The sequence below is a fragment of the Capricornis sumatraensis genome, chromosome 9, assembly GCF_032405125.1.
Source record: "Capricornis sumatraensis isolate serow.1 chromosome 9, serow.2, whole genome shotgun sequence".
In the NCBI taxonomy this organism is placed as follows: domain Eukaryota; kingdom Metazoa; phylum Chordata; class Mammalia; order Artiodactyla; family Bovidae; genus Capricornis; species Capricornis sumatraensis.
Window position 1 is genome coordinate 16,882,485 of NC_091077.1, and position 22,450 is coordinate 16,904,934.

At 52.4% G+C, this 22,450-nt stretch overlaps 1 protein-coding gene across 1 annotated transcript in view; it reads left to right on the top strand.

The window, feature by feature from the left end:
• CERS4 (ceramide synthase 4) overlaps window positions 1-20,440 on the top strand; it is a 33,371-nt gene extending 12,931 nt beyond the window's left edge. Inside the window, exons 2-11 of the mRNA XM_068980808.1 lie at window positions 11,886-12,059; window positions 14,934-15,051; window positions 15,854-15,972; window positions 16,072-16,129; window positions 16,723-16,773; window positions 17,126-17,218; window positions 17,430-17,558; window positions 17,922-18,028; window positions 19,602-19,758; window positions 19,995-20,440. Of these exons, the coding sequence (XP_068836909.1) occupies window positions 11,887-12,059; window positions 14,934-15,051; window positions 15,854-15,972; window positions 16,072-16,129; window positions 16,723-16,773; window positions 17,126-17,218; window positions 17,430-17,558; window positions 17,922-18,028; window positions 19,602-19,758; window positions 19,995-20,171 (1,182 nt within the window). The 5' untranslated portion in view covers window position 11,886 and the 3' untranslated portion in view covers window positions 20,172-20,440. The remainder of the gene's footprint in view (window positions 1-11,885; window positions 12,060-14,933; window positions 15,052-15,853; window positions 15,973-16,071; window positions 16,130-16,722; window positions 16,774-17,125; window positions 17,219-17,429; window positions 17,559-17,921; window positions 18,029-19,601; window positions 19,759-19,994) is intronic.
• Window positions 20,441-22,450: the final 2,010 nt, after the last annotated feature.

Below are 22,450 nucleotides of genomic sequence, written 5' to 3' on the forward strand. Positions count from 1 at the left end.
GGATCTGCTCACTTGCCCACTAAAACTTCCAGAGACCTGATCTGTCTTCCCTCTGTCCTTGAAATTACCCTAACCAACTCCCAACACACCCCTACACTGGGTGATGCTGGGGACCCCACAGGTCTCTTCCTGGTCTAACCCTCACACTCTGGTGGGAAGGCTCAGCTCTCTAAGCTCCGTGGGGCCAGCTAGGGCTGAACAGAGGCTTTAAAGAAAGGCCCTGGTGGGGTGGGTGGGACTAGGGAGGGAGCTCTGCTTCCTTAGGGTGGGAAGAATAGAGAAGGCCTCTTAAGTAGGGAATTTAATCTGACCCAGGTCTTAAAAACTAGTACAAATGAGCCCAGTGAAGCAGGTGCCTAGTGAAAGGGGTTGCGGGCACTTCAGGAAAAGGCACCACCCGTGTAAAGACTTTGCCGCCACTGGGTGGTGCCCTTGGGGGCTCTACTGCTGCTGCTACTGCTAAGATGGAGGAGCTTGGGGGCTCTAGCACCTGGGATATTCCAGGGGCTGTAGGAGGGAGGGAACAGATTCCAGGAGGGTGGATGGATGTCCCACAGTCAGCCCTCAGGCACCTGCAGACCCTCTCTCAAAGCACTCACTCACCGATGGTAGTTTTATTAGCGGGAGGGGGCGGTGGTAGGGGGTTGCGTTGCCAAGGGGTGATTCTGAGAAGGTGCAGCCAGGGAACCTGGAGAAGCAGGCTGAGGTGATGAGGGATGGCCAATGGGCTGGGGATTCCAGGGGACATGGGCCAAGACTCTGTTTCCAATGCAAGAGACCAGGGTTCCATACCTGGTCCAGGAAAATCCCATGTGCCCCGGGGCAACTAAGCCCATGTGCTGCAACTACCGAAGCCTGCACACTGCAACACAGACTCAGCACGGCCAAAAGTAGGTAAAGAAATAAATAATTGTAAGCATTAAAAAAAGAAAGAAAGAAAACAGTTCAAGTGGGATGACAGGACTGAAGCAACAAAATTGGTTGAGGAGATGGAATAATATGATGGCTTCTTTGGTAGTGATCTGAGAAGAATTCTCCAAGGAGGTAACAGTGAACCAAGATGTGAATGATGAGATAGAGATAGACTGGGGTTGCCTGGGAGGACAGCATGTGCAAAGGTCCTGAGGTAGGAATGAGCTTTGTGAGTTGGTCATAGCACATGCAGAGGTCCTGAGATGGGAGTGAGCTTGGTGAGTTTTGGACACAGCACATGCAGGCCCTGGAGGAGGAATTTGATTGGTGAATTGGAAGCCCATCAAGCACCCATTGCAGTGAATTGCGTTGGGGGAGGGGGTGTACCAACAGGGCCAGAGCATGGAGGGGAGAGGCAGAGCCCTGGACTTGGGACCCCTCTTAGGGTCCTTGAAGGTGGTGTCTCCTGGCCTGGCTACATCTCTGGTCGTGAGCACCCTGCAGGGACCCTGCTCAGAGAGGCCAAAGTGGAGGAGCCGGGGCTAGGTGCAGGAGTGGCTGTGGTTATCTACAAATAACCCCCTCTTAGCCCATCACGTGCTCCCTGCCTGGGCCTCTAGCCGAAGGAGTCAGGTGACCCCAAGCAGGCCAGGCTATGGGGGCAGTGAGTGAGTATGTGTGTGTGTGTCTGTTCTTCCCTGCACGGCCGAGACAAGCCCTGCACTTCCAGCTAGATTTAAAATAAAACGTGTGTGCACGGCTCTGCTCTGCTGGGTGGTGCCAGGGCCTTTGTGTGTTGGGGGAGGAGTTCAGGGGTGCTCTGCTCTTCCTCCCCCTCCCCATGTCAGCACAAAGCCCTGATCGCTGTCTTCCACTTGCCCCCCCCAATCTGGGGATATTTTTAGGCACTAAGAAGGATTATCAGAGTCTGGCTCCCAGGTGGCAGGGGCAGGGCTGGGAGTGGGGCCAACGTGCCTTTGAGAAGCAGTCCGGGCTGGGAGACCAGCTTGGGGAAGAAGGGGAGGAACCCGAGGGTGGGAAGGGAGATGAGGATAAAACCTCAGGCTGGTTGGGCCTGACCAGCTGCCCGCTTGGTGATTCTCCAGATGACCCCTCAGCAGCCATCCTGAGCTCATTCATTGGCTACAGCTTTAAGGCAAGGCTGCAGAGGCAGGCGGGAGAGGAGCATGGATGGGAGGGTGTCCCTGGGAGAACCACTCAGAACCTGCACGGATCAGTGCCCTCCTTCCCAGACTGCTTCCCCCACCCAGCTGCTAACAGTAACTACATTTTTACTCACAGGTCACTCCACCCCAGGCATCATTCCCAACCCCTCCCCCACGTGGGGGGGGGTGGTGGTATTGTTATTCCCATTTTACAGATAAGGAAACTGAAACACGAGTGGTGAGGTCAATGGCAGGTAAATTGGAAGAATCGAATCCATTGCAAGACCAGCGTGGAGCACTTACAAGCCACCCTCAAGCTGTAAAGTGGTGCAGCAAAGTAGATATGGCTGTACCCATTTTTCAGATGGGGTACCTTGAGGCCCAGAGAGGCAGAAGGTTCACAGAGAACAAGCAGAGGAGCTGGAGTCCAAAGGAGAAACAAATGAAAGTTGTCCCTCACCACCCTGAGCCTCGCTCCTGCCTGCCCCTTCAGAGGAGGGCATCTGTTGGTGGAGGGAGTGGAAAAGAAGTTTGAGCCTTGTGGGCCACTGATGCCTCATTACAGCCATACCTGAGCCCCTTCTGCATTTCAGACACTGCCCATGTTTCCCACCTGCAGGCTCACTGGCCTGCTTGACCACAAAGCAAGGAGGTGGGTGACTTCTCAGAGTTCAGTGTCTCTTCTTTATCAAGAGAGTGAAGGGGGTGAGTGAATAGACACAGTTCAGAGAAAGGGTTTTTCCAGTAGTCACGTATGGATGGGAGAATTGAACCGTAAAGAAAGCTGAGCACCAAAGAATTGATACTTTTGAACTGTGGTGTTGGAGCAGACTCTTGAGAGTCCCATGGACCGCAAGGAGATCAAACCAGTCAATCCTAAAGGAAATCAATCCTGAATATTGATTGGAAGGACTGATGCTGAATGAAGCTGAAGCTCCAATACTTTGGCCACCTGATGTGAAGAACTGACTCATTGGAAAAGACTCTGATGCTGGAAAATATTGAAGGCAGGAGGAGAAGGGGACGACAGAGGATGAGATGATTGGATGGCATCGCTGACTCAATGGACATGTTTGAGCAAGCTCTGGGAGTTGGTGGACAGGGAAGCCTAGCTGCAGTCCATGGGGTCATGAAGAGTTGGACATGACTGAGCAACTGAACTGACTGACTGAGGAGGTCCAGGGCTGAGTCTTCTGCAGCCTGCAGCCCCCTTTGGAAGGCTCTGAGATTTGGAAAGTGCATTTCTGTTTTCCCTTCTGACTTGGGGACCAGACAAGGCTATGCCTGCTTCAGCTGAGAGGACTAGGCTTTGAGGTTGGTCATGCTTCCTTCCTTCTCCAACCCCCCTCTAAAAAAGAGCTGTCTGGTCAGCTTCCAAGATCACAGTGAATGAGGCAGGGCTGGCAGAGGGTGCTTTAACTGGATCTGAGGTGGGAACAATTGAGAGGTGCCTCCAGGAGGAAGTGGCAACTGAACCGGGTTTTGAAGGATGTGTAGGAGTTTGTCAGACAGACAGGAGAGGTATGTTAGCCCTGTAATTGCTGAGACCTTACCAGTTTTCATCACCATTTTGTGTTCTCACTACTCAGCATGGGGCAAAAAATATTAGATGGTCATTCTAGGCAGAGGATAGCATTTGTAAAAGCTGGGGTGTGTGCTGGGAGCAGAATGTATCAAGCAGTGAAAGCGGGCTTTGAGCTGGGGACATGGGCAGAGGCCTGGGATTATGGGATGCCATTGCTCTTGTGCATTTTCACTTGTCCCCAAAGCTCATCGTGACATGAAAGCACCATGGGTGCAGGGGACTCCGGTCTTGGGTGGGGGAAGACCATGTGGCTGGGGGCCTGGAATTCTGCGTTCTGGCTCCAGCTCTAGCTGGCTGTGGACCTTCCCAGGCTGCCCAGCCTGCTTACATCTGTACTGAGGGTGTTCAGATCTGTGTGAGGGCCCTTGACAAGGCTACAGATACCCTGTCGTGAATGTAGCTCTTGCTGGGAGGTTGTGTGGGGGTGGGGCCAGAAATTCCAGGCTGGGCATGTGCACTCCTGCCCCTGTGGGTGCATGGGATCAAGCCAGATTTTCCTGTTAGTGAATTTTTTTTATGTGTTTTTTTAAACCATTTTTAAAAATTGAAGTATAGTTCATTTACAATGTTGTGTTAGTTTCAGGTGTATAGGACAGTGATTTAGTTTATATATCTATATGGTAAGTTGTGGAGAAGGCAATGGCACCCCACTGCAGTACTCTTGCCTGGAAAATCCCATGGACGGAGGAGCCTGGAGGGCTATAGTCCATGGGGTCGCAAAGGGTCGGACATGACTGAACGACTTCACTCACTCATGGATAGTTGCTCAGTCATGTCCAACTCTTTGCAACTCTGTGGACTCTAGCCCTCCAGGCTCCTCCGTCCATGGGATTCTCCAGGCAAGAATACTGGAGTGGGTTGCCTTGCCCTCCTCCAGGGGATCTTCCAACCCAGGGATCAAACCCAGTCTCCCACATGCAGGCAGATCCTTTACCATCTGCGCTACCAAGGAAGCCCAAGAATACTGGAGTGGGTAGCCTATCCCTTCTCCAGGGCAATCTTTCAGACCCAGGAATTGAACTGGGGTCTCCTGCATTGTAGACAGATTCTTCACCAGCTGAGCTACCCAGGAAGCTATATATGTACATATATATCTCTTTTTTAGATTCTTTTCCATTCTAGGTTATTACAAGATATTAAATACATTCCTTGTGGTATACAACTGGTCTTTCTTGTTTATCAATTTCATATTTGTGTCTTTAGTTGCTCAGTCATGTCCGACTCTTTGCGACCTCATGGACTGTAGCCCACTAGGTTCCTTTGCCCATGGGATTCTCCAGGCAAGAATGCTGGAATGGGTAGCCATTACCTTCTCCAGGGCATCTTTCTGATCCAGGGATCAAACCCGGTCTCCTGCATTACAGGTGGATTCTTTACTGTCTGAGCCACCAGGGAAGTAGTGTTATCTGTTATAGGTTAATCACAAACTCCTAATTTATCTCTTTTTTAAAAGACATCAACCACTTGGGCAGAAGTCCCTCCATCCTCCTATCCATCTGTCTGTTCTGTCTGGGTCTCCTGAACCTTGTGGGTCTAAACTAACCACTGTCTTAAGGAAAATTGCACAATAGGAGAGCTGTGAGTCTACGTTTTATTCAGAGTCTTTATATGTGCACTCAGTCGTGTCTGACTCTTTGCAACCCCATGGACTGTAGCCCGCCAGGCTCCTCTGTCCAGGGGATTTTCCAGGAATAGAGGTATAGGTTGCCATGGCCTCCTTGAGGGGGTTGTCCCAACCCAGGGATCAAACCTATGTCTCCTGCATTGCCAAGGGGGTTCTTTACCACCATGCCACCTCAGGGTCTTCACTGAGGACAGTAGCTCTGGAGGCAGCTACTTGGTAGCTCTGAGTAAACAGCTCTAAAGATGAAGGGGAGGAGCCAGAATATACATGAATTCTGGGGGTAGGAAATACATGCAGTCCAGCACACACCTTGGGAAAATATGACTGCCTGTCACGAAGAATAGATAAGGTAATCATTTTCGTGCTTCTCTGTGTTTGGGAAGATGCAAGAATCTGAGGTCATTGAAATTCTTCTGGCTATGAGTCTGAACTATCCAGGGACCCTTTTTATCCAAAGCACAGAATGCCTCATCCTGTTTTTCTTCTATCCTGAATTCCCCTGTGGGCGCACTGCCTGTAGGTTGCAATTTAACCCTTCATGTAACTGGATGGTGAGCAGCACTCTTTGTTCCTTTTTTTTTTTTTTTGACACTTTTGCCCATCTGTCAGGCTGGGGCCTCTTGGTGTCCCTCCCACGCCAGAGTGTCCAGTGGTGGTGGCTATTCTTCATCACTTCACTGATGCCTGAACTCGAACGCCCTCTGCCATGGTCTTTGGGCTGATTCCTCATGTACACTTCCTCCCTGGGGGATTTCATCCATTACCTGCCCCAACCCCAGAGGAGCTCCAGCCTAATCTGTGGCCTCAGGGACATCCAAGGCACGCCCCTCCCCCTTGTCACCAAACCCAACTCCTGCCCCCCAAATCCGCTGTCCACTGGAAAAAAAAAAAAAGCACAACCTAAAAGCTGAGAATTATGTTTTACTCTGTGGTCATTCTGAGGACTTCAAGCCCAGAAATAGCCTCTCAGATAGTTCTGAGGAAGTGCTCTGAAGAGATGAGGGAGGAATCAGGATATATAGGAATGTTTGCAACAAAGACCAGGTAGTCAGAACTTCAGAAGATTACTGCTAGTTAAAACCAGGGCTTCTCTGCTGGCCTAGCGCTTTAAGAATCCACCTGCCAATGCAAGGAACACGAGTTCAATCCCTGACCCAGGGAGACTGCATGTGCCAGAGGGCAACTGGCCCAGTGCCCCACGATGACTGAAGCCCATGCTTCATAACAAGAGAAGCCAAAACAATGGGTCCTAGATTTTTTTCAAGGCAGATGTTTTAATCTGCCCAGAGGAGGGGTGCACAGCATGGAAACACAGCTCAGTGCATTTCTCAACCAGAATACCACATGCATCAAGAGACAGGACATTCCAACACCCAGCAACCTCTCTTGGCCCCTCTGATCCCTGCTTGCTCCTAAGAGTAACCCCTCTTACCTGGCAATGTGAGGGAGGAGAAATAATGCCCCCCTTAATGACGTCTGCATCCTAATCCCCGAACCTGGGGGTACATGCTACCCCATGTGGCAAAGGGAAACTGAGCTTGCAGGTGGAATTAAGGTTGCTAGTGGGCAGATCTTGCGGGGGGTGGGGAATGTAGTAGCTTCTCCTGGTTTATCTGGGTGGGCCCCTATGCTGGCCTCCAAAGCCACTTCCTGTCTGGGAATCCACCCCACGCCCTTGCCATCTCACCTAAAATCCAACTGCTGCTGCTACTGCTAAGTTGCTTCAGTTGTGTCCGACTCTGTGCGACCCCATAGACGGCAGTCCACCAGGCTCCCCGGTCCCTGGGATTCTCCAGGCAAGAGTACTGGAGTGGGGTGCCATTGCCTTCTTCGAAAATAAAACTGAGGGCCATAAAACTCCCAGACTTCACAAGATCAAGTGTAAAATGGTGCAGCCACTCCAGAATGCAGTTTGGTAGTTGCTCATCAAGGAAGATATGCAGTGAAAGTAAAAAAGTGAAAGCGTTAGTCACTCTGTCATGTCCAATACTTTGCGACCTCATGGATTCAGGCAAGAATACTGGAGTGGGTTGCATTCACTTTTCCAGGGGATCCTCCTGACCCAGGGATCAAACCCAGGTCTCCTGCATTGCAGGCAGATTCTTTACTGTCTGAACCACGAAGGAAGCCCAAGTATGACCCAGTAATTCCACTCCTCCGGACAGACCTAGGAAACAGAAAGACATCTATTCACACAAGACTGGGACATGAATGTTCTGAACAGTTTTGCTCATAACTTCCCTAAACTGAATGCATCTCAGCTGTCCATCAACAAGTGAATGATAAGACTTGCTTGGTGGTGCAGTGGTTGATTGGATGCCTGGTCTGGGAGGATCCCGCATACTTCGGAGCAACTAAGTCCATGGGCCACAACTACTGAAGCCCACATGCCCTAGAGCCCATGCTCCTCAACAAGAGAAGCCACCGCAACAAGAAGCCTGCGCACTGCAATTAGAGAGGAGCCCCCTGGTCGCCACAACTACAGAAAAGCCCGCATGCAGCCACAAGACCCAGTGCAGCCAAAAAAATTAATACTAAAACAAATACATTTAATAAATTAATAATAAGTAAAAGTTAAAAAAACAAGTGCATGACAACCAACTGTGGTATATTCATTCAGTGGGGCTTCCCTGGTAGCTCAGATGGTAAAGAATGTGCCTGCAGTGTGGGAGACCTGGGTTCGGTCCCTGGGTTGGGAAGATCCCCTGGAGAAGGGAACGGCAACCCACTCCACTATTCTTGCCTGGAGAATTCCACGGATTGAAGAGCCTGACAGGCTAACAGTCCATGGGGTCGCAAAGAGTCGGACACGAGTGAGCAACTTTCACCTGATAACCAACCTGTTGGTTCATTTAGCGCCAACAATTTGAGAATTAAAGCTACTGAACTTGCAACAACAGAGGTGAATCTTGAAAATATTATACAAGTGAAAGAAGCTTGACACAAAGATGGAGTTTGGGATTCCATTTATATGAAGCTCTGGAGCAGACAAAAGTAACCCCCAATGGGAAAAAAAGAACTGGAGCAGAGGTTACCTTTGGACGATGGAGATGGAGGTTGACTGAGAAGGGGCTGAGAGAGAGAGAAGGTGATGGAGGGAGGAGAATGTGTGGCTGGAGGTTGGTTTACACAGGTGCGTGTAGTGGTCAAAACTCAGCCATTGTGCACTTAATGTTGATGCGTTGTGCTCTAGTAAATTTTACCTTCAAAGGAAAAAAACATGTAAGTCAATACTGAACTCTCGTTAACGATCTGCATGCTGAAATATTTAAGGGTGATGTGACTTGATGTCACCTACTTTTTTTAAAAAAAATTTATTGAAGTATGGCCCTAGTGGCAGTGGCAAAGAATCCACCTGCCAGTGCAGGAGACGCAAGAAACTTGGGTTCAGTCCCCCAGCGGGGAAGGTCCCCTGGAGGAGGAAAGGGCAACCCACTCCATATTCTTGACTGGAAAGTTCCATGGGCAGGGGAGCCTGGTGGGCTACAGTCCACGTGGTCGCAAAGACCTGGACACACCTGTGTGCGTACATGGACGCACCAGTGCATACATGGTTGATTTACACTGTTGTGTTAGTTTCAGGTATACAGCACAGTGAATCAGTTATACACTATATATATTCACTATACACTATATATACTCTTTTTTAGATTCTTTTCCATCACAAATTATTACAAGAAATTGAGTAGAGTTCCCTGTGCTATTCAGTAGGTCCTTGTTGGTTATCAGTTTTATATATAGTAGTATATGTATTTTAACCCCAAACTCCTAATTTATTCCTCCCCCTAAGCTGCCTATTTTGTGGTTTTCTGTTTGCTTTTAATGCAAATTACTTTATTATTAATAGTATACCGATTTTATACAGATATCACAGGATTTTACAATTTAACAAATAGTTATAAAAGTACATTTAGAAAAGAAATGTCAAAGAATTAAAAGGTAAGAGAAAAAGACAGCAAATCAAGACGTGGTAATGGTGTAAAGATGGAAATATAAGTGTGACAGAAGAGAAAATTCCATAAGTAGATTTCTAAATATAATAACTTTTTAAAAGCTAAAACACTCACTAAAACAAGATAGGAAAGATGAGCTACTAAGTGGTACTTAAAGAACAAATTGAGAAAAAAGTTCTGATTCCCAGCTTAGTTGTCCCAGCCAAATAAACTCTAAGTCTTAAATACACACGTATATGTGTGTGCATATGTAAAATCACACTGTAGAAATTGTAGTAATAAAAATAGAATATGTATTCAGTTGGAGGGTAAATCACAATCTCTGAAGCAGCAGATAAAATCTTGAGAATAAGTCTTTTTTAAAAAATCATATTATTTAATCTTGAAAGAAGTAAGGTGTTAGTCACTCAGTCGTGTCCAACTCTCTGCGACCCGATGGACCCCATAGCCCGCCAGGTTCCTCTGTTCATGGGATTTCTCAGGCAAGAATATGGAGTGGGTTGCCATTTCCTCCTCCAGAGGATCTTCCCCGCTCAGGGATGGAACCCAAGTTTCTTGCAGCTTCTGTATTGGTAGGTGGATTCTTTACCACTCGCGCCACAGTTCGAACCTGGGTCTCCTGCATTGCAGGCAGATTCTTCATCATCTGAGCCACCAGGGAATGTTGTCTTAAGATTCAAACAACATTAAGAGGAGCTGATTCTTTTGTTGGTTCTCTGCTGTCATAGACTTTGGGGTGATCAAAGTTCTCCTGGGCTGAGCAAGAAGCAATGTTGTGGTCCCCCAGCTGTTTTGTTGAAGTCCACCCAAAAATGCACTGGCGGGTGGATAGAGGGATGGATGGATGCATGGGCAGATGTGATATAAAGCAACAGAGCAAAACACAAATGGTAGAGTCTGGTGGTGGGTATATAGACACTCACTGTAAATTTGGCTTTTCTTTTAAGATGTTGGAGGAACTCATCTGATTCCTCCTCACAGTCCACAGACCTTGCGTGACCTGCCCCCACCCACTTCCTGCGCTCACCTCCTCCCACTCTCTCCCCTGGCTCACTCTGCTCCAGCCACGAAGGCATCCTCACTGGTCCTCCCCGGCTCAGTGTTGCTCAGTCCTGCCTCAGGGCCTTTGCACCTGCCACTCTGGAAAGTCCCTCCCAGCCCCCCTCCCACCACCACAACCCACTTCTGCACATACCCAAGCCTTTCTTATCTCTAGGTCTCAGCTCAGACGGTGTTTCCTTAGCAACCTTCCATGATAAATCACGTCACCCTGTTTCTACCAGGCCCCATCGCGATGTGTTGTCTCATTTATATATGAATCTGTTTACTTGTGGGCTGGCTGCCTCCCCCTGCTGGGCTGTGAGCTTCATGGGGACAGGAATGTGTCTGCTTTGTTCCCTGCTGTGACTCCAACATCCAGCCTCAGGCTCTGGCATGTATAAGCCACTCAGAGAACATCTCATGGATGGATGGGTGGATCAATGGATGGACGAGTGGGTGGATGGGTGGGTGGATGAACAGATGATAGATGAATTGATGGATGGGTAGATGGCTGGACACATAGATGTAAAGGTGGGCAGGCACGTGGCTGGCTGGCTGAATAGATGAATAGGTGGGTGGAGGGATGGATGGATGAGTAGATGGACAGTGGGTGGGTGGGTGGATGAACAGACAGGTAGATAGACAGATGGGTATGGATGTGTGGATGGGTGGATGGATGGATGGGATGATGGACAGGTAGATGGGTGGATGGATAGGTGAATGGATGGATGGATGGATGAACTCGTACATGTACAGGTGGGCAAGCAAATGATATGGCTGGATGGATGAATAGTTGAATAGGTGGACTGAACAGATGAGTAGATGGATGGGTGGTCTGATGGATGGATGGACAGACAAATGAATGAGCAGACTTTGCAAGTGGGGACCAGTATGGGGGTTGGGGCACTTGTTTTAAATCTCGGGAACCAGAGAAGCTATTCGGGCTCCTCGGGACAGCTGGGCCCCACAGCAGCTCCCCAGCAGCTCTTGGTGGAAAGCTGGCCTGCCTTGACCATTGTTCCATTATCTGGCAGCAAGTTCGGTCAGACTGCAGGCACTCTTGCCCAGCCACGGCTGGGAGAAAGTGAGTGAGACAGCTGACATTCATACCTCAAGGAGAGTCCATGTGTGGAAGGATGGCCAGGGAGGGAATTGTGGATTCCTTAAATCCTTCAGCTTTGGGCTGTTTCAGAGGAACCTCCCCGCAATGACAGAAAACCTTCCTGGCTGCTCGAGAACTCAAAGTCATCATCCTAATCAGCCCCTCCCTTCTGGCTGCCCTTCTCATGTCTGTAAAGTACAGAGTAATAACTACCATCATGAGGTACATTTAAGGGTCAGTGGTCACCAGGTTAAGCACTTTGTGCGCCTTATGAAGCTGGGCTGCGAGGTGGGTATTGCTGTCCCAGTTTTACAAATGAACTTGAGATTCAGAGAGGTCAGGTCATTTGCCTGAGGACACGAAGCCCAAGTCTATCCTTCACGTTGGCTGTAATAAGCTCCAGGTTGCCAAGGGCTGGGGGTAAGAGGGCAGGTTGCCCAGTCCTCCCACTCAACGTGTCCTATGTGCCAAGCTGTCCATTCACTGGACCCTGTGTCCACAGGATGTGGTCCAGCTTGAACGACTGGCTGTGGAACGAGAGGTTCTGGCTACCCCCCAACATCTCATGGGCTCACCTGGAGGACCGCGATGGCCTGGTCTTCCCCCACCCCCAGGATACACTGATGGCTGTGCCCCTGGCACTGGCCCTGGTGGTCGTTCGCTTCACCTTCGAGAGGTAAGTGACTGCGCCGCCCACCTTGCGCTCTCCCATCTGCAGGATCGCATCCTCGCGTGTCCCTGGAGGGAGGCTGGCTTTGAGTCACAGTGCTCTCCTGGCTCCATCCTGCCCCCCACCCCAGCTGCCACCACCCATATTCTGAGGGTCTCCGAGGCCTGGGACATTGGCTGCAGGTTTCTGGGAGTGCCAGCATCTCGGGGGAAAAAAGTGGAGACCATGGGGGGTGATGCTCTTGCTTTGCTGACCTGGGATGGGTCTGCAGAGGCCGGTCAGTAAGTGAAGGAACTCCCACCCACTCCCTCGTCCTTCCTTCCTGTATGGGTGCCTCTCTTCCCTCCCCGACCCCCACCCTTCCCTCCTCGTTCCTTCCAATGCCTTCCCTTTGATCTCCTTTGTAGCCAAAGGAAGGGCTAGGGTACTCCAGCCCCCACTTCGGGACCCTCCGCCACTCAGCTCCTGCAGCCGGGCCCCTGGCCCCTGAGTGTATGCTGAACGCACCCATGGGTTTTCAGTTATTTCTCACGCGATCCAGACACTGCCCCAGACTGCAGTTCTTCTTCTTTCCCTGGCCGTCCGTCTCCTGGGTCCCTTCCCTCCATCCCACGCTCTTCTACCTGACTTATGCTGTGGTCACAGCTCCCACATCTACCTGGCCCCCACGGCCCACCCCCAACAAGGCTTGCCCCTCCTCAAAGTTTCCCGCTCGGTGCCTAGGGGCCCCTCCCGCTCCCCTTCCTCCACAGCTCACATGTGATTTCAAATTCCCCACCTTTTATTAAAAATATTTATGATCTTCGCTGCAGGATGTGGTATCTTTAGTTCCAGCATGCAGGACCTTTTAGCTGTGGCATGTGGGATCTAGTCCCCTGACCAGGGGTTGAACCTGGGCCCCCTGCATTGGGAGCATGGAGTCTCAGCCACTGGACTGCCAGGGCAGTCCCAGGTCCCCAGCCTTCTTTGCAACCCCCTGACCTTTCTACACCTTGCCTGTCCCACTCACGAGGAGCTTCCTGGAGTCAGGGTTCCTGGGACATAGGCTGGACATGGGGAACCCAGGGCCCATTCATTGACATTATATTTACCAGACACTCTTTGAGCTTTTCCTCTGCCAACCCCTGCTCTGAACAGTTTGCCTGTCTTAACTCAGCCCTCATGGCCACCCGGTGAAGTGGTACTGTTATTATCCCCATTTTACAGAAGATGAAATGGAGGCACAGAGAGGTCAAGTGACTTGCCTGGGGTCACACAGCAGGTTGGTCATCTAGGGTCAAGGCTTTGCCTGAGGGATTCTGGGAGGCCCAATTCAGCCAGGCCTTGAAGGCTGGGTCTGTTTTCTCACCTATTTAGCCAATGGCTCCAGTTGAGGTGGGCATCCCAAAAATATCCCTTGCTTTTCTAAAGGGTAATGGGGTTGGAAGTAGCTTTTCCGGGGTCAAACACAGGCAGAGGTTATTCCCATTAAGGGAAAGTGAATCCTGGGCCTGCCTTTCACTTGCTGTGTCACCTGGGTGGATCTCTGGCCTTCTGAGCCTCAGTTTGCCTATCAGGACAATGGGGACAGTAATAATAGGGTTAAGTGAGCCAGCACACAGGGGGACTTAGACACATGCTTGGCAGATGGTAAGTTTTCGATAAATGGCAGTTGTGGGACCTCCCTAGGGGTCCAATGCTTAGGAGTCCACGGTTCAGCTGCCAGAGGGCCGGGGTTCCATCCCTTGATGCAGAACTAGGATCCAGCGTGACCTGAGGCATAGCCGAGAAAAAGAAACAAAACATGGCAGTCATGTCCCATTCCTGCCTCCTCCCTCCCTGCCCCCAGCATGAGTGGGTCTGGAATGAGTCCCTCGCTGCGCTGCCCTGAACCTCAGTTTCCCCCAGTGAAAGGTGGTATTGATATGGTGGACATGCAGCTTGGTCCTGACCCTGGTCTTGGAGGCCCCCTTGTGGGCACTGTGGTGATTGCCTCACCAGGGTCCCAGCTCCTCCAAATGTCCACAAGGGAGGAGGGAGTACAGGGAGGGAGGAGGACCAAACCTGCTCCTGCCTATGGGGGGCCCCCAGCCGGGTTGGGGGGGCAGATCAGAACTCAGGCAGTGAGGGGATGCTCATCCCTGCTTTGGGATGGAGTGAAGGTGCCTGCTGTTCAGCCACTAAGTCATATCCAACTCTGCCACCCCATGGACTGCAGCACGCCAGGCTTCCCTGTCCTTCACTATGTCCCAGAGTTTGCTCAAACTCATGTCCATTGAGTCGATGACGCCATCCATCCATCTCATCCTCTGCATCCCCCTTCTTCTGCCTTCAATCTTTCCCAGCATCAGGGTCTTTTCCATTGATTCAGCTCTTCACATCAGGTGGCCAAACTATTGGAGCTTCAGCTTCAGCATCAGTCCTTTCAGTGAATATTCAGGGTTGAATTCCTTCAGGATTGACTGGTTTGATCTCCTTGCTGTCCACGGGACTCTCAGGAGTCCTCCAGCACTACAATTCCAAAGCATCAATTCTTCGGTGCTCAGCCTTCTTTATAGTCCAACTCTCACATCCAGAGGTGCCTGAGTACCACCAAAGTTGATCATCTCACATCCTGAAGACCAATCCAACTCCCTTTTCTTTTTTTTTTTTTTCAATTTTTGGCTGTACTCTGAGGCATGTAAGACCTTAGTACCTGTACCAGAGATTGAACCTGTGCCCCACCATTGGAAGGTGGCCTCCTAACCACTGGACCACCAAGGAAGCCCGCCAGCTGTCTTTCTTAGGTTGTGCCTGTTGCAACAGCCAGGCTACCCTCTGCAGGCTCCCAAACTGTGGCCTGGCCCCAGTGACCCCTGTTTCCCCACCTGGACTGACAGGCTTTGTCTCCCCTGCACCCAGATTCGTCGGCCTGCCCCTGAGCCGGTGGCTGGGCGTGCGGAACCAGATCAGGAGGCCAGCAAAGCCCAATGCCACGCTGGAGAAGCACTTCCTAATGAAAGGGCGGAAACCCACGGAGGTGAGATCCGCAACCCTCTCCTCCATCCCCGTCGGCCTGCTTGGGTGCCCCGGGGGTAGCTCTGAAGGCGGGGGAAGAAAACCCCCACCCCCAACCCCTTGAATCCCAAGGCCCATCAGCCTGTGAGCAGGACTGGGTTTTGGTCTTTCTTCTTCCTTTCGGCTGCGCTGCTTCTTTTGTTGCTATGCACAGGCGTTCTCTGCTTGTGGTGGGTGGCGGGAGGGCTGCTCTCTAGCTGCAGCCTCTCATTGTTTTGGCTTCTCTTGTTGCATGGAGCACGGGCTTTGGGGCGCTCGGGCTTTTGGCACCTGGGTCTGGTGGCCCTGAGGCATGTGGAATCTTCCTGGACCAGGGATTGAACCTGTGTTCCCTGTATTGGCGTTCAGATTTTTTAACTGTTAGACCACCAGGGAAGTCCCAGGGCTGGGTTTTTATCAGGCCTGTTTTGGGTGCTCCACGCTATGGACTTCCCCATGGCTCAGCAGTAACAAATCCACCTGCCAATGCAGGAGACTTGGGTTCAATCCCTGGGTTTGGGAAGATTCCTCTGGAGGAAGAAATGGCAACCCATTCTAGTATTCCTGCCTAGAGAATCCCAAAAGAGTCGGACGTGACTGAAGCGACTGAGTACACACATCACCCAATGAAACCCCCTAGTCCCCTATAACGTAGGTAGAGCACCCCCACAGGTGAGGTTTAGGACCACGGCGGGGAGCGGGTATGCAGAGCTGGGTCCTGGCTGTCCTGGGACAGTGGCGGGAGGCCACTTCTGTGACCCTGGCCCCCATCACCCGCTCTCCAGCCCCAGATGAACCTCCTGGCCATGCAGTGTGGCCTCACGCTGCGGCAGACTCAGTGCTGGTTCCGGAGACGCCGGAACCAGGACCGGCCCTGCCTGACCAAGAAGTTCTGTGAGGCCAGGTAAGCCCAGGGTGGGGCTGGTGAGGGGGTGTCTGGGGGTGCTGTGCGGGGGGTCTGCTCCTTTGGCAGCTGCTTCATGGGCTCCCTCCCCACCTGCAGCTGGAGGTTTGCCTTCTATCTGTGCTCCTTCATCAGTGGAACCATGGTTCTTTATCACGTGAGTGTACCTGATGGCTTACCTGCCGTGTATCCCACAAGCGCCTACTATGTGCTGGGCCCAGATTGGATTGGGGAGGGGTGTGTGGGGTTTGGGCAGAGGGGGAAACGTGCAAAGGCACAGAGAGGGCGGAAGGAACGTGGCAAGGTTACGGTGAATGTTCACTTGATGGGTGGCCTGTTGAGGACCTACTCTGTGTCAGGGCTGGGGATTCTGAATAATAAGCCTCTGATGTACAGTGAGAGGGCCTTCCAGGTGGCGCCAGTGGTAAAGAACCTACTTGCCAATGCAGGAGACAAAAGAGATGCGGGCTCAATCCCTGGGTCGGGAAGATCCCCTGGAGGAAGGCATGGCAACCCAGTCCAGTATTACAGTCCATAGGGTCACAAAGGGCTGGACACAACTGAAGTGCCTTAGCACACACACACTCATCCCCACACCCTACAGCGAGAGCAGAGCTGTAGTTGGCAGCAAACAGCCAGCCTGAGTGAGAGCAGCTGAGAGCCAGGGAGCCTGGGAGGAGGACCCATGCCTGGGGTGGGAGTTCTGGGTGCTAGCCTTTAGACACCCTCAGACTCCCCCCATCCCTGCAGGAGTCGTGGCTGTGGACGCCGGTCACATGCTGGGAAAATTACCCACATCAGGTGAGTGCCAGGCAGGTGTTTGGAGGCTGGTGGGAAGATCAGCATGGTCAGAGTTCCTGTGGTCACAGGCAGGAGAGCCAAAGCTGGACATGCTACCATCATTCCCCTCTGAGTCCCACTCTATTTTTTGGCTCCCTTGTGGAATGGAGAGGGGCCAGGAGTCAGGACACTCAAAGCAGGAAACCACAAAACCACTACCCTTGGTTACCTCTGCGGACAGGGAGCTCATGCCTTGCTCACTCATTGGGATTCATGTGTGGTGGGTTTGAGCAAATGGGGAGGGCCTTGCCCCATACCCCGTGCCCTCTGGGCGCCTCCACTCCCCACAGCTAACCTTGCACCCCTGCCACAGCCCCTGAAGCCAGGCCTGTACCACTGGTACCTCTTGGAGCTGAGTTTCTACATCTCTCTGCTGATGACACTGCCCTTTGACACCAAGCGCAAGGTGAGGCCAGGCCAAGACTCTGGCTGAGGAAGTGATGCCCTGGGATGATTATGACCCAGTTCCAGGTGGGGAGGGGTGGCCTTATCCCACACCCCAAGAACCTTGGCGCCTCAGGGAGGTGGCATGGTATCCATCCTCCAAGCAATCCCCCTGGGAGGACCTGCTCCAGCCACCCAGCGTCATCCCGGCTGTGACCCTCCCTCTCACACAGGACTTCACGGAGCAGGTGATCCATCACTTCGTGACCATCATCCTGATCAGCTTCTCCTACAGCTTGAACCTGCTGCGCATCGGCTCTCTGGTGCTGCTGCTACACGACTCCTCCGATTACCTGCTGGAGGTGGGCTGGGCCCAGCCTGACTCCTTCTGGCTTCCACCCCCCCACCCCCACCTCACCCTCCCAGGTGCCCCTGGGGTTGAGGCCCCACGGCCCGTCACCCCCTATCTGCAGGGAGCTGAGGCCCCACCCCATGTCTATCTTCAGGGAGCTGAGGCACCACTCCCTGTCAGTCTTCAGAGAGATGACACCCCCGCCCCTGTCACCCCTGCAGATCACACTCTACCTGTCTAGGCAGTTCCTAGAGATAAGACCCTGCCCCAACTCACCTGGCCCAGCCCCATGGCCCTTTTTCCCTGGGAGGAGGCCCTGCCATTTCTTGGCCCTGCCCTTCCCACGTCTGTTTCTCTCTGCTGCTCTCCCCAGGCCAGTAAATTGTTCAACTACACACACTGGCGGCGCCTGTGCGACACTCTGTTCATCGTCTTCTCGCTGGTTTTCTTCTACACTCGCCTCGTGCTCTTCCCCACCCGGTGAGTCAGCCCTTCCGCTGTGGGGGGTCGCGGGGTGGAGGATCAGGGGAGAGGTGGCTGAGATATGGGTCTGCCTCACCGTCAGTTCTTGGGTTCCCCAATCCAGGGAACTGGGGCTGCTGGCTGGGAGGCTTCTAGGAGGAGGCAGAGAAAGGGGTTTCCAACACAGGGCACAGCCTAAGCAAAGGCCCAGAGGTAGGCAGAGCACTGGGCTTAGTCATCATCAGCCCTGGGTGCCTGGAACATGGACTGGGAGACCGCATCGGGTCCCTGTTTGGTCAAGTCTTTGCCTGGGAATTTGCTGAGCCTCCCACCTCCCTCCTCTTTCACGCCAGCAGAGGGGACAGCGGGAAGGTCCTGTGGAGCTGACACTGGTGGATGGAGAAGTGTGATAGGCGAACAAGTGGGCTTCAGAATATGTGTGGCAGTGATTGTGCTAAAGAGAAGAAAAGTCAGGAAGGGCACAGGAACTGTGTGTTGAGTTGGAATTGAGGTGGTTGGAGAAGGCCTCGCTGACAGCATTCTAGAGGCAGGACCGTGTGCAGCATGTTAGAAGAACAGATAGAAGACCCCTGTGGCGGAAGCAGAAGGAGAGAGAGGGAGGAAGTGAAGGTGGAGAACGACGGGACAGAGTATGCAGGGCTTTGGGGAGAAGTGGGCCTTTATCCCCAGTCACGTGGGGGCCCTGAGTAGAGGACTGGAGGGACCCCATATGAGTTCTCACAGGCTCGCTCTGGTGGCTGCAGGGGGAGTAGCTGGTAGGAGGCTGGGGATGACGCTGGGGGCCGGGGCCCACATGATGGCACTGGTCCAGGTAGCCAGTGATGGGGCAGGACCAGGGCAGGTGAGAGAAGTGTGTGGGCTCAAGGAGATGACTCAAGGGTTATGAGATGGGAATGGGGTCAGGGTTGCTGCTTGAGGAACAGGAGCTTAGCTGTGACTGTGCTGGGTTTAAGGGGCTGGCAACACCCGTGGACACTAGCCTGGGGTCCTGGGGAGAGGGGTAAATGCTCGGTGTTTTCATCCACGAGACTGGATGGGGTCACCGGAGACCAGGTGTTGACAGAGAGGCCCAGTTCTGGGGTTGCGGGTCAGGGGAGCCTGCAGAGGAGATGGAGAGGAAGCAGCCATGAAGCGGGGACCTGGGAGTGCGGGTCCCTAAAGGTTCAAGGGGAAAGAGGAGGTGGGGGGGCCAGCCAGGTGCCTGCTCTCTGATCAAGGCAGGTCACTGATGACCCTACAGCTGATCTGGGTGGGAAATGACGGGGACCTGAGAAGGTGTGAAAGGACCACCCAGGAGAGCTACTGGGACACTAAGCTCCCCCTAGGGGTTCACAGTTAGGGCTAGCCAGTTGGCCAGCTTGTGCATTCTATGAATTTAATATAATCAGGTGAGGGGATTACTAAACTGCCCAACTGAAGAGCACAGGCATTACTCTTTGGTGGGAGGAGAGTAATGGGGAGCCATAGAAGGTTCTAGAGCAAGGAAGGTCATGCAAGTTAGAGATTCCCAGGACTGGGGGCTACAGCAGCCAGTAAAGCCCTGCCTCTCCCTCCCGCCCACCCACCACAGGATCCTCTATACCACTTACTTCGAGTCCACTGCCAACTTGGGCACCTTCTTCGGCTACTACTTCTTGAACACACTTCTGATGATTCTGCAGCTGCTGCATGTGTTCTGGTCTTGCCTCATCCTTCGCATGATCTACAGTTTCATAAAGAAAGGCCAGGTAGGGAGTCTGGTGGTTAAGACTCCATGCTGTCCATGCAGGGGGCGCAGGTTCAGTCCCTGGTCGGGGGAACTAAGTAAGATCCCCTGGGCGGTGCTCGAGGCCAAAAAAAAAAAAAAATTAGCAAATAAATTTAAAAAGGAAAGAAGGACCAGATAGGGCCGGGGTAGTTGGCTAGCGGCATGCCTCCCTGGGGCCCCAGCCAAGCCAGTCCCTTGCCTCCTCCTCTTCCCCAGATGGAGAAGGATGTTCGCAGTGACGTGGAGGAGTTAGACTCCAGCGATGGGGAGGCAGCCGAGGAGTGTCCTCAGATGAAGAATGGCGCGGCACAGCGGCCCGGAGCAGCCCCCACTGACGGCCCTCGGAGCCGGGCAGCCGGTCGCATGGCCAACGGGCACACACCAGCCACGTAGCCAGCCAGAGGACTGGCCGCGAGGGGGGCTGCCCCAGCGCCGGGGGCAGCTCTGATTTGTGGGGCGGCTGGACTGCGGGATCTCGGCAGACTTTGTGGAGACAAGGGAGGGCCCCAGGTGGGGCTGATGATCAGTCTCCAGCCCCTTCCTTCAACCCACCCTCCCACCTTCTCCGAGCAACCAACAGGGCTGGCGAAAGGGAGTCGGGGCGGCAGATGGCTACAAGGACACTGCAGCCCGCCAGCGCCACCTGCAGGCTGAAGCCTGAACTGTGAAGAGCCCCGGGCCGAAAGGGGTCCAATAAACCTTGACCGGAACCAGCTTCTCTGCCTGAGGGCTTGTGTCCCGCTTACAGCTCCTACTCCATCCCCAGAGGCTCCAAGGCAGCCAGGACTTGGGTGCCGCACCAACAGGACCCTCAAAGCCATCCCAAGACACATGCTTACCCCTTGGGGACCCAGAGAGCAGGCAGTGCGTATTGACCCCCTTGAGTGAGTCCCCAGCTCCCAGCTAGCGCCTGAGCCATGGCGTCTCCCCCCACAGCAGGGCAGCCCTGCATTAGCTATTCACAGACCCTGAGTGCAGATGAGCAGGTACTGAGCTCAGACAGGCAGAGTCCTTTGCCCAAGGCCACACAGGTCCAAGCAGATGGGCAGAGGGGAGACTCACGCCTGTCCTGCAATTACCTCTCAAGGCCATCTTCAAGGTCCCCAGGACCCCCCTGAAGACAGTGAAATAGTGGTGGGGTGCTCCCACCACTCCCAAGGGTCCACCTGGGAGAATTTAGCATCTCCTTACAAGCTGTGCAGAAGGGTACCCCCACCCCGGTGCTCTAGAAACCACAGCCACAAGGTTCCACGCAGGACCGGAAAGGGCTGCCTTCCAGAAACATCAGAGACAGGACGGGGTTGGAGAAGAGAAAGGGTAGGGACACCAATCTTGCCTTCTGTGCTTCTCAGCAAAGAGGAGAGGATGGGAGTAGGGAGAGACGGCAAAGAGGAGGAAGGTTCCTGCTCTGTGTCCACTGAGAGACAAGGACCGAGGGAGAGGAAGGCAGAGAAAAGAGATTCATGTGATCCAGCAACCCCAATCCCGGGCATATATCCAGGCAAAACTAATTCAAAAGATCCATGCGCCCCTGTTTATAGCAGCACTGTTTACAATAGCCAAGACATGGAAGCAACCTAAGTGTCCATCCACAGATAAATGGATAGAAATAAGCATATACACACAATGGAATATCACCCATAAAAAAGAATGAGATAATGCCATTTGTGGCAACATGGATAGACCTAGAGCTTATCTAGATAGACCTAAAGTACAAAAGTGAAAGTGTTCATCACTCAGTCATGTCTGACTCTTTGCAACTCCATGGACTATAGCCCGCCAGGCTCCCCTGTTCTCGGAATTCTCCAGGCAAGAATACTGGAGTGAGTAGCCATTCCCTTCTCTAGGGGATCTTCCTGACCCAGGGATCAGCTTGGGTCTCCTGCATTGCAGGCAGATTCTTTACTGTCTGAGTCATTTATATGTTGAATCTAAAATATGACACAAATGAACTTATATTCATGAAACAAATAGACTCAAGGGGGCAGCTCAGTCCAGTCGCTCAGTCGTGTCTGACTCTCTGCGACCCCATGAATTGCAGCACGCCAGGCCTCCCTGTCCATCACCAACTCCCGGAGTTCACTCAGACTCGTGTCCATCGAGTCCGTGATGCCATCCATCCATCTCATCCTCTGTCATCCCCTCCTTCTCCTGCCCCCAATCCCTCCCAGCATCAGAGTCTTTTCCAATGAGTCATCTCTTCACATGAGGTAGCCAAAGTACTGGAGTTTCAGCTTCAGCATCATTCCTTCCAAAGAACACCCAGGGCTGATCTCCTTTAGAATGGACTGGTTGGATCTCCTTGCAGTCCAAGGGACTCTCAAGAGTCTTCTCCAGCACCGCAATTCAAAAGCATCAATTCTTCGGCGCTCAGCTTTCTTCACAGTCCAACTCTCGCATCCATACATGACCACAGGAAAAACCATAGCAGGGGAGGGACATATTGGGAGTTTGGGATTGGTAGATGTCAACTACTATATAGAGGACGGATCAACAGTAAGGTCTTACTGTAGAGCACAGGGAACTATATTTAATGTCCTGTGATAAACCATGATGGAAAAGAATATGAAAAAGAATATACATATCTGAATTACCTTACTATACAACAGAAATTAACAACTTTGTAAATCAACTATACATCAATAAAGTAAAAAAAAAAATTAAGTACTCTT